Raw genomic sequence first — 11110 nt, 5'->3', positions numbered from 1 at the left:
GGCGTACAAGGCATTGTAGAATCCTATCAAGTCGGTTCCACTTTTGAGTCAACGTTTTTGAAGTGGAAGTGCTTTCCCCGAGACTGGAGACACTTAGGTTTACAGGGAGAAGTTTGTGTACCCGTTACATGTCTGTGTGCTCCAATCCTACAGGGACAATAATCAAAGGATGTTTTTGCGAGTATTTAAAAAGGCTGGATTTCATCTGCAGTGTTTCCAACATCCTTCGTCATCAGGCCTCCGCTCGGACTCAGCAATCCTTATCGATTAACAACCTGCCAACATTGATGTCTGTTCGACTGTTTGTGGTTGTATTTGTTATTTATTCAGTCTAGATCAAAGGATGTTTCTGAATATTTATGAATAATCTTGTTTTGGTTCCTGTTTCTCTCTCACAATCTTCTCACATGTGCTCCTTCGGGGGGGTTGATCAAAGAGGTGACTGACTGTGAATTGTTCAAATAATACAGACTCAGACAGGGAACTTAGAGATTATTTATTTGACTCAGCACAACATGGACCTCCATTATGTTTTCAGTGCTCCTCTGCATCTAGAACTGGAGGACCACACGGATGCTGAAAGAGAAAAATGGGATTAAATAGTAAATATTGGGATAGTTTTTTTAGTTTTAAAGATTATATTTACAATATGAATCTAAACTAATAAAATCAAAGAACGGTAAATAGATTTTAGTTAAATTTAAGTGATTTTAGGTTCTTATCCCACTGATGTATGTTCAAGCCTTTTTCTGGAAAGTTTGGTTTAGGTCAGGATTTACAGGTAAGACTGACTCGTGATTGGTTGGGCGGGACCCTGCTACCACGACTACATCCTCCACATTCTACAGCACAGACTCTGCGCAGCGTTCAAATTCAAAATATTTTGGTTTCACTTCTGGACAGTTTTAGGTAGTGAAGACACTTCATCCATCTTTATATGCATTCTATGGTGTATACATGAAAGTCCCCAAAACCACCCTGCTAGCTGCCGTGCTGACTGGTGAAATGGGTTTCGTTGGCAGAATGGAGTGAGACATGTCGAGCCATAAATATGTGCTTGAACTTATTACAGGCTTAGTACGGTTACTGCAGGTCTGCACGGGGGTGGTAGCCAGCTAGCATTACTAACTTTGATTTAAAAAATCGATACAATCTTCAGATCTAAGTTCAAAATTTTTCGAAATAAAAGTTCTGTGATTCATCTCGATATGAAGCATTGCAGCTAAAGACAAACTTTGTGTATTACTTTGTAGACAAATTGCTACAGAGGAAGTGGTTCTACGAATGTTGTTGCCATGACAGAGATCCGCACCAGTCAGCCTGATGTGGTGAAATAAAAATGATCAAAATGACTTGATGGGACAGATATTATTGCTGGTTTTGGCCCATGGGCTGCCAGTTGCCAAACACTGACGTAGAAGACGTAGAAGAAGAAATGTTCAACTCGGTTTGATGACTGTTAAAGCTGCCCCGCCCCAACTGACTGCAAGACACTGTGTGCCTGTTTATTAAAATTTACTCTGCACCCTCTTGGGTGTTTAAGAATACACATGCCACTTGTGAAACCAGACAGACATTTGTGGAATTAGTAGGTATAAGAGGATAGTAAGCTGTGCAGCTGTGGAAATTCTGGTTTAACGGCAGCGTGAAACAGCAGTGAAAAAACTAAGTTCACATAAGTGTCATGTTTCCATCAACACATAGATTAGACCTTATAGACATGGGAACAATTTCAAAGGAAGGAAACACATGCAGTGACATGAATGTGTGCCCACGCTGGCAAGAAAACAAGGAAGAAAGAAGCTCGGTTCACACACTCACATACACACACATACACACACACGGGGAGTGTGACTGCATTTTCTGCTCAGGATGCCATTACACCACTCCATTTTTACATTGAAAACACTTACTGGCTACTTTTTTAATGTTGACAATCTCATATACATATATGACCTTTAAAATACATTACTGATACACGCTGCTTGTATTTGAATAAAAGCCTCTCAGGGTCTCAGTATGTCCTGAACATAGTGCAGGAGTGATGCATAAGTTCCTAACTATAGACTGTATTTAAAGATGGACGACACGTCTCCACTTCCTCCCACTATCCAAAAATAAAGTTCAAATATCCTGCATATGGACGCTGCACATTTGGAGCTAAAGTCTGTGCGGTAGTGATAGGGGGATGTAGCCGGAGGAGCAACATTCTGCTGATATAAGCGCTAGACCAATCACAATTCAGTCTCAGCTGTCAAACATGACCTTTCACCACGTTTTTATAGCATTGAATAACTAACTACAACTAAAGCTACCATAAACATCAAACACATGTACTTTTGCTTTGCTTTCTTAATTTGGTCCATGTCCCATCTGTTAACAAGGAAGAGGTGGAATTTAAGGCCTATACTGCAACCAGCCACCAGGTGGCGAGATGGTTCTTTTCATGCAAGTCAGTTTAAACCCAGAGGGACACCAGAGCGTGGTACACATTAACATAATTAAAAAACCTTAGGTATGTATGTCAAATCGAGGCTCACCATTTCCCAGCATGCATGAGATCGAAACCATCAGCGATCTTCTCAAAGGGCAAAGTGTGAGTAACAAATTCATCCACTTTCAGCTTCTTGTTCATGTACTCGTCCACCAGTTTGGGAACACTGTCCACACTCTTGTATCCTAGGAAAAGAGTAAAAGGGCCTCAAGTGAACAAAACAGGACTCATACACAAACAGAGCATACAATATTTATCTATATGAAAAGCAAATAAGTGATCCTGTTAATAGACGTTACACAACTGTTTCCACAAAGTTACAACCTGGGGGATATTTGCTCTGAACCTCCACCTACACACCTTTGTGAGTGTGTACATTAGTCAGTGTAAACGTCTGTGTAACAGCTTGGCTCTGAGCCAGACCCACAAAGTTTTATTGTAGAGAATGAATGATGAGCTTGTTTTGTGCAGTATGTGCTCATTGTTTGCTTGGAATGAGAGCTGGGAGTAAAGATATGGAGTGGGTGAGTGGAATGGAGACCATTCACGCAGGGAACAGGAACACAAACAAACAAGAAATTGCCTCCTTTGTTGTTTGTTGCTTCCCCATTATTGTTAATGTTGATTAAGTTCATTAAACCTCATGAACCATGAAACTTTATAACATGAACCAGATTTCATGACAAACCATCTAATAATTGTAGCGGAATCAAAACGTTCAACCTGCTGGTGGCGCTAGATTGAAAGTCATGGGATCATCAAAGTCTTTGTGATTCGTCCTCTGGGGACCAAGAATATCGGTGCAAAAAAGTTCATTGTAATGCATTTTACAGAGATGGTTCTATTCTATTCTCAAAGTGATGGTGGTCCGACACCATCAGGAGTATGGAGAGGAGCACTGTATCACTCTCCATTCACTTTAGCACATTATATCTTTACCCCGCACTGTTAAATGTAAATATCCAAACTGTGTGAAACGTATACCCTCAAATATTCACACAATGACACAAAAAGGTTGTGAGGATAAAAGTTGGAAAACATGGAAATGCACCTGACTAATGGGTCAGAAATCTCAACTTGCTGCTCACTATGAACTATCGAGTGTTTCTTAATAGTTTCTCGAGTATAGTGAATGAGTAGAATAGAAAGTGATTCTCCACACAGACACAAATATTAATTGTTATGATTTTGAATATATTAATCTGGGGGCGGATCCAGGGGCAGGGCCAAGTGAGGAACTGGCTGCAGCTGAAATCTGATTGGCCGCTGCAGTGCCCCAGTTCCATCAGGGAAAAAAGTTACTTAAAATACTAGCAACAAATATAACAATTTAGGAATATTTATTTTCTAAGCATACACAGCGTTTTTCCCCAAAATAAATTAAATGATGTGGCTTTGAATCAAAGCTAAAAGAGCAAACAGTAAACAAGGAATGTATGTTGCACATATAATTGGTCCCTCTGTGTAAATTGTGGCCCCTGCTTTAGAAAAATCCTAGATCTGCCACTGTATTGATCTTGAACGAGCAGTCAGATTCTGTTCCCTGAGAAACGTCCTGAATTGAGGCCTCAACAACAATGTAGCTACCTCCGAAGGCAGTGCCTTTCCAGGTGCGTCCAGTCACCAGCTGAAAGGGTCGGGTGGAGATCTCCTGGCCGGCAGCTGCCACTCCGATGATTATGCTTGTGCCCCATCCTTTATGGCAGGCCTCCAGAGCTGCTCTCTGCCACCAGGAAACAAAGTCAGGACAATAAAACCTCTGTCGGATCCAGACAGCACCTGACCACAAACTCAACCATTGTTCAGTTGTGTTCTTCTCTTTATGTGTTCTTCTTTGAAGGCCTGACAGGGGGAGGAGGTTTGTCATGTATGACTGAGTATTAGGGCCATGTTGGATCAAGTTTTTATATTACAGGAATAAAGTCTTATTGTTATGAGAATAAAGGCATAATATTATTTCGACTAACATTAGAAATTAAAAAGAACATAGTTATAATGCGCCCTTTTACTACCTTCGCCTTAACTTTCAGAAGACTTCAGCTTTCCAAAATGCGCTACGTGCGAGACTTTGGGGTTTATCATAATTCTCAGGTCACGGTCTAGGGAGAATAAAGTTGTAATATTATGAGAATATAGTTGTAATTTTACAAGAATAAAGTCACAATTTTATAAAGACAAAGTTGTAATATTGCAATAAAAAGGTAATAATATTACCAGAATAAATTGATAATATTCAGTCGACCACTAACAAACATTTCCTTCTCCAAAAAAGAGGCAACTTCCTTCAAGTCTAATATTGTATGTGATGCTGATGTGCCACAATATTAAGTATAATTTTTTTTAACATATACTAAAGCATAACTTAACAAGACAGATTTCCTTATAACCCCACAATAACATTACACACATTTTTTCTTGTAATATTACAAGTTCATTCTTAAAATTGTAGTCATGCAAGTAGGTGAGACTGAAATAGTAATACATTTATAAAAGTAAAAATGTTATGGAATAAAATGAATACCTGCTGTACAACAAGAGGCCGTTTTCATTCTAAAAAATATTTGTATCTTTATAAAACTGTTCACTAAGCCACATCATGACTCGTGGTTATTCAGCATCCACAGATTAGTTATTACGGTTCAGTAATATGGTAATAAATATAAAATATACATATTATTATTTCCCTCCCTCACCATGATTGCCACATTGCCCACACATTCGAAGGAGTAGTCCACGCCTCCGTCCGTCATCTCCACCAGCACCTCTTGGATTGGCTTGCTGTGCTCCTTCGGGTTCACCACGTCCGTGGCCCCAAACTCTTGAGCAGTGGGGAACTTGTCAGGGTTTAGATCGACGCCAATAATCCGAGCGGCCCCGGCTGCTTTACAACCCATTATGGCTGCGAGGCCCAGTGCCCCCAGTCCAAACACTGCACAGGTCGACCCAGCCTCCACCTGTGGGGTGAGAAACACCAGAGGCAAATGCAGGTCAGCACATCTCTGTGGCTTTGAATGACACAGTGCACAGCAGGGGGAAGAAATAATGATGCTGAAGAGAATATAAAACAACTTTACTGCCTCAAATTAATGCTACATAATGTTTAGAAATAGAACCAACACATTTTGACTGTGCTGTGTTTTCCCTCTGGTATCATGTAAATACTGCTATAATGCTAATAATCAATAAACGGAAACAGTAAGTCATCATTAACAATCATCACACAGGCTCTGTGAGGCTCTGCTGTGCTTTGACCTATCGTAAATGCTAATGTCAAGAGGCTAACCGTTCCCAATGGCAACCCTAACATGGTGATGTTGAACAGGAATAAGGTTTTCCATGTTCACCACATTAGTGTGTTAGCAAGTGAGTCACCTCGAAGAGTGTTTGTCCCAAACTTCATGGCAGCCAACAGTTGCTGAGAGACTTCACTGAAAAGCACAAATGTCAGAAAGACGTGACACGAAAGGAAATTGATAAATGACCAAAATATTTTTTTTAATAAATAATTATAGCCAAAGGCATTGCAAAAAAATCTGGATATTGACCCATTAGGACCTTTCAATATGGTGGCCATTGCAGCCATTTGTTCAAAATGGCCTCCGGCGACCACTGTTTTCTGATACATTTTCTCATCAAGCATATAATGTGATATTGGGCATATAATTAGTTGAATTGATTGAGCATACATAAATCTTGAGAACGGCCATTTGGATAATATATTAATATTCAAGATGGCTGCCTTTTTCAAAATAGCCGTCTAATCCGTATCAGACTAAGGCTGTGTCCAAAATCACTCACTAATCACTATAGAGCCAGCAATGTAGTGAGTTTGCCATTTTGTAATGCTGTCCAAATGTTTAGTGAAATCTTTTATACCCTGTATAGTGCACTCATTATTTCCCACAATGCAGCGTTAAAAGTAATGTACAACAGATGGTCACTGCCTGAGTAATACCATCATGCATTGTGCCTGCGGAGGAGGGACGATGGAGAGAAGGCAGCAGCAACAGCTCGACCTGTCGTATAAATGTAAATACGAGCAGAGCAGAGCATGACAGCACAAACTGAGACAAACACGTTTAAATCTGTATTTAAAGATGATTATTATTCACTGGGTTTTTCACCTAAACGTATTAATACTGACTGTAAAATAAATATTTAAAATTTACTGTCAGATTTTCCACCAGCTGGCTTTGTTGTTGTTGTAAGTCAGAATCCTGGGACAATTACGTAATTACTGGCACAGAGTAAATGTGCCAAGTAGTGTGAAAGTTTTTTCTTCTTCTCACTGTATAGTCCTCTACATAGAAGTCACTACACAGTAAAGTTGGGGTTAATCAATGAGTGGTTGATTTCGGACACAGCTCAAATCTACCCATCTAACCATCTTGAAAAAAAGGCAGCCATCTTGAATTTGAAATGACTTCCATTATCCAAATGGCAGTTCCCACGAACTATGTATGGTACTAATGAATTTTATACATATTCAACTAAGTATGTCCTTAATATCATATTATTGTCATTATAATTTACTGATAAAAATAACTGATCTGAAAACAGTTGTCTCTGACGGCCATTTGGAAAATGGCTGCCATAGCTTCTGTATTCAAAATTCATGATGGCTCAATATCCAAACTTGCCTGTCACCAAATTTGATGCTTTTATCCCAAATGTTGTCGGAATTTTTTGCTAAGTTGCACCAATAAAAGGATCATTAAAAACCAGTAGGATCATCTGGGAGATATTTTCCTTCAGGACCAAAGTGGTGACTTACTGACTGACACTGTCATAATTACCAGAGTGGCTTAAATAATATACACCAACACTAAAAAGCTTTACAGAATTGAAGGAACCTGAGCTCCCACCAGAATCAACGAAGCTCTTCTGCCTGACAGGCTTTGCGAGGTACTGAGAAGACAATCACATAAATACAAAAATAAACTTCTGCAAACTCTATTTAATTATGTATGCACCTAGTTTCACAAGGTGATAAATGATGTATCGACATTCCAGTAGCAGCATACTAGTATTTACTGTAGTCTCATATTCATTCTTTTCACATGCATGGAGTATAAAAAATGGATGATCAGGGATTTCATGTTTGAGCGTGAGAGTGGGGAAGAAAACAGTTTGAATAAAAATGACAACTGAAATACTCAATAAACAATGATAAAATGAAAATGTGCTTTCTGACGTGCCAATTATTGTTCATTATTCATTAGCTCTGCCAAGAAGGCTATGTTTCAATTGCTGCTTCTCTGTCCGTTTTTCAGCAGGGTAATGCAAAAACTACAGAACCGATTTTCTTGAAACTTGGTGGAAGGGTGGGGAATGAACCAAAAAAGAATCCATTAAAAAAAAAAATGTCACCTTCTTTAACACTGCGAGATCTTTTTTTTTTACTTTTTCACTGATTTCCCAGAGAAAATTTTGTGGATCTTTGAGATCTTGAAATCATATTTATGGGACTGATGTCTCTGAGTGTGTGCAATTTGGTGTTGCTTGACTGAATTTAAAGGGATTTGGGCCTTGGTAGAGATATTCGATCTACTGAGCGCAGTTCTAGTCCTCTTTTGATTTGGTTTCTTGGGTAGTGACACGTTTCCGTACACATCCCACAGTGACTATTAGTGCCTGGTTGTGATGAGCGATCGAAGCAAAGTGGTGTTAGGGGAGGAAAGCTGACTAACCTTGGCCGTGTTTAAAGCAGCTCCATATCCGGTGGTGATGCCACAGCCCAGCAGACAAACCTTGTCCAGCGGGGCCCTGCGGTCCACTTTGGCCAGAGAGATCTCGGCCACCACAGTGTACTCAGAGAACGTGCTGCAGCCCATGAAGTGGAAGAGGCTCTTGCCTTTGCAGGAGAAACGAGTCGTCCCATCTGGCATCAAGCCTTTGCCCTGAGTGAGCCTAGAGGACAAGACACGGATCAAACCGTTCAGAGGTACTGCACAAGGAAAGACAGATTTTCAATGTAGCAGCTAATCTGTGGAGCTGCACAGAGGAGATTCAACACTTACCTGATCTTTTGGCACAAGTTGGTTTTGGGATTTTTGCAGAACTTGCACTCTCCACATTGTGGGACGTATAACGGTATGACTGTGTCCCCTAAAATACAAGCACATTGTTTTACAGGGGTCACGTACCTTCTTAATCATCAAATTCAAGGATTTATTACTTGTTCTAAAAAAAACTACATTTTTTTTCTCAAATTAACAACCTTTTGGATCCGTGGCAACCTGGGCTATATTTGAGCCAGTAATTAATTTTTTTTTAAATATTTTGTTTGTATAGCTCCAATTTACAACATACCAGGCACTTTGCATTGTAATGTCAAGACCGTACAATATAAGAAGAGAACCTGGTTGAAACTTGACGACTCCATCTCCGACACTCTCCACGATACCAGCTCCCTCGTGGCCCAGCACCACGGGGAAAACTCCCTCAGGGTCCGAGCCACTCAGGGTGTAGGAGTCAGTGTGGCAGATCCCTGTGGCCACAACCTGAAATGACGGAACAGCATCGGATCAATGCAGGATCATTTAAATCTACAGACGTGATTTATAGGCGCACATTGTCTACACATTAAAACTTTCAATTTGTTCATCACTCTGCCTTAAAAGTTTGCCCTGAACTTAGAGAATCTGCCTTTTCTTGTAGTGCACCTGGCTCGTGAAACACAATACAGCATATCTTTAAATTAAGTACACTTCTACCCTCTGGACATTTTAGAAAGTTGATCTTAAACCTTCCAACTTCAAGTTGCAATTGTTTTATGTAATGAATATTTTTATTTTATATGTATATATATATATATAATTATTTTTGGACCTAGTTATTATAACTGTAATTCCACACATAACTGTGTTTTATAATTTTTTTCTTAACACTTTGATAATCTTCTTCCTCTAATTGCCTTTATCCAATTGTTTTTAAATGGCTTTTATTTGGGTAGAATGTGAAAATATTTATTGCTCAAGCCCTATGTTGTTGTTTTTGCTGTTTTTCTGTCTCTGTAATTTAACTCCATATCATTGTAATATCATGATCATGAGTTTGTATTCAATTTAATATGTGGTGAAATCAGAGGAAATCAATCAATCAAATCTTACTTATACTTTAAAGTATACTTCTCTTTACAGTTAAACAGATATTCACACATCAGTATTTACTGGTGGGAAGTTTGTATTAAAATAAAGAGCTGTGCTTTCTTAGTCAAGCTAAAATATCAGCAAAGGAGATTCCTACAACATATATACCGTATATATAGACTCTTACAACATATAGGAGGGAGGGTGCAAAGTACACTGCAGTGTTAGAGAATCAATACACTAAATGACGAGAACTGACAAGAACTGTAGACAATGATTGAAAAGAGGCTGTTAATCACATGGAGTCGGTTATAAACAGTGTGTATATAGCTGTTATCAGCGGAGTTTGTTGTGAAGGGTTTGCCCCCAACTCTTTTATCTTGCACCCCCCCCCACCACTGCAGACCTTATTAATAAAGATGAGTGTAAATTGTCAAACCCAGAGTCTTTACCTTGAGCCGAACCTCCCCTGCTTTAGGAGGCGCCACCTCCACCTCCTCCATCACGAGAGGTTTCCCAGCCTCCCATGCTACTGCAGCTCTGCACCGGATCACCTACAACACAAAACAACATCCAAGAGCTTCAGCTGGTCTGGAATCTGTCATTGCATCAAGTCGCTGGACACGTCACCCAGTCAGTGCAACACAGGAAATCGTCCAATTAAATGGAATAAGGGGGAATATTACAGGTGGCTTCTTTTGGCCCGACAGACAAACAGGATGTTGGACTGGCTGACAGTTCTTCTACTCTGTTCTTTGCCACATTCTGACTGTAACTGAACCTTACAAAACTTGTCTTTCAGAGAAACTTTGACCTGTTGTGTGGAAGTGTTGCAAAAACATGAGTTTGAACAAGATATCTCAGCACCAAGTCTGAACCAGAAACACACAGACCTCTTCAATGACTCATCGTCTTTCTTTACAGATTGTGAAAGAGTGCAGCAGAGAGTCTGTTCAGATTCAGATCCGCCCCTCATGTCCGTCTACTGTAAACAATCCCTCTGCTCCATAAACATGACACTGAGCCATGGAAATCCCAGAAGGGTTTTCTGTGTGTAGACTCACTTGAATCCATTCAAACCCTCAGTGAAGTTCACTGAGCGAATATATGTGAGGAGAAGTCAGCATGCTTACCTTCCCTGCAGTTGCCATGCTGTTTCATAAGCTGAGCCTCGCCAACAGGGACAGGTGTGGAACTTATCAGAGTGTGGACCAATCACAAAGCAAGGCCCTGCCTCATGGGCTGAGTGTCGTGTTGGAGCACTCGCTGCAGTCCTTCCCACAATGCCTGTTTCCTTCCTCATCTAAGATATGAGGAAGGAAATATCAACACTTCTTTCTCTGTTGTTGCAAATTCAAATACAAGAGTGTGTCACTTGGTTTGACAGGTTGAGGATTTAGGGTTTAGGATCTGGAAATACAGTTTCATTAAATAATTTCTTTTAAGTACAGTTTACCTTTTGCTTGTGATTTCAGAGTGTTTTAATGGTTCTTACATTTTTTTAGAATGCAGATCACAAATTAAG

The 11110-nt window shown here is 39.9% G+C and overlaps 1 protein-coding gene across 1 annotated transcript; it reads right to left on the bottom strand.

The window, feature by feature from the left end:
• Positions 1 to 482: 482 nt before the first annotated feature.
• On the bottom strand, positions 483 to 10837 carry LOC118115875 (alcohol dehydrogenase class-3 chain L). The gene is made up of 9 exons (XM_035167068.2): positions 10719 to 10837; positions 10038 to 10139; positions 8856 to 8997; positions 8515 to 8602; positions 8185 to 8404; positions 5188 to 5448; positions 4082 to 4217; positions 2541 to 2679; positions 483 to 576 (listed from the first exon to the last, which is right to left on the bottom strand). Exons 1-9 carry the CDS (start codon positions 10734 to 10736, stop codon positions 552 to 554), a joined length of 1131 nt encoding a protein of 376 aa, XP_035022959.1. The 5' UTR covers positions 10737 to 10837; the 3' UTR covers positions 483 to 551.
• Between the last annotated feature and the right edge of the window lie 273 nt (positions 10838 to 11110).

The sequence above is a fragment of the Hippoglossus stenolepis genome, chromosome 10 (genome assembly GCF_022539355.2).
Source record: "Hippoglossus stenolepis isolate QCI-W04-F060 chromosome 10, HSTE1.2, whole genome shotgun sequence".
NCBI lineage: Eukaryota > Metazoa > Chordata > Actinopteri > Pleuronectiformes > Pleuronectidae > Hippoglossus > Hippoglossus stenolepis.
This window is presented reverse-complemented; position numbering and strand designations above follow the sequence as displayed.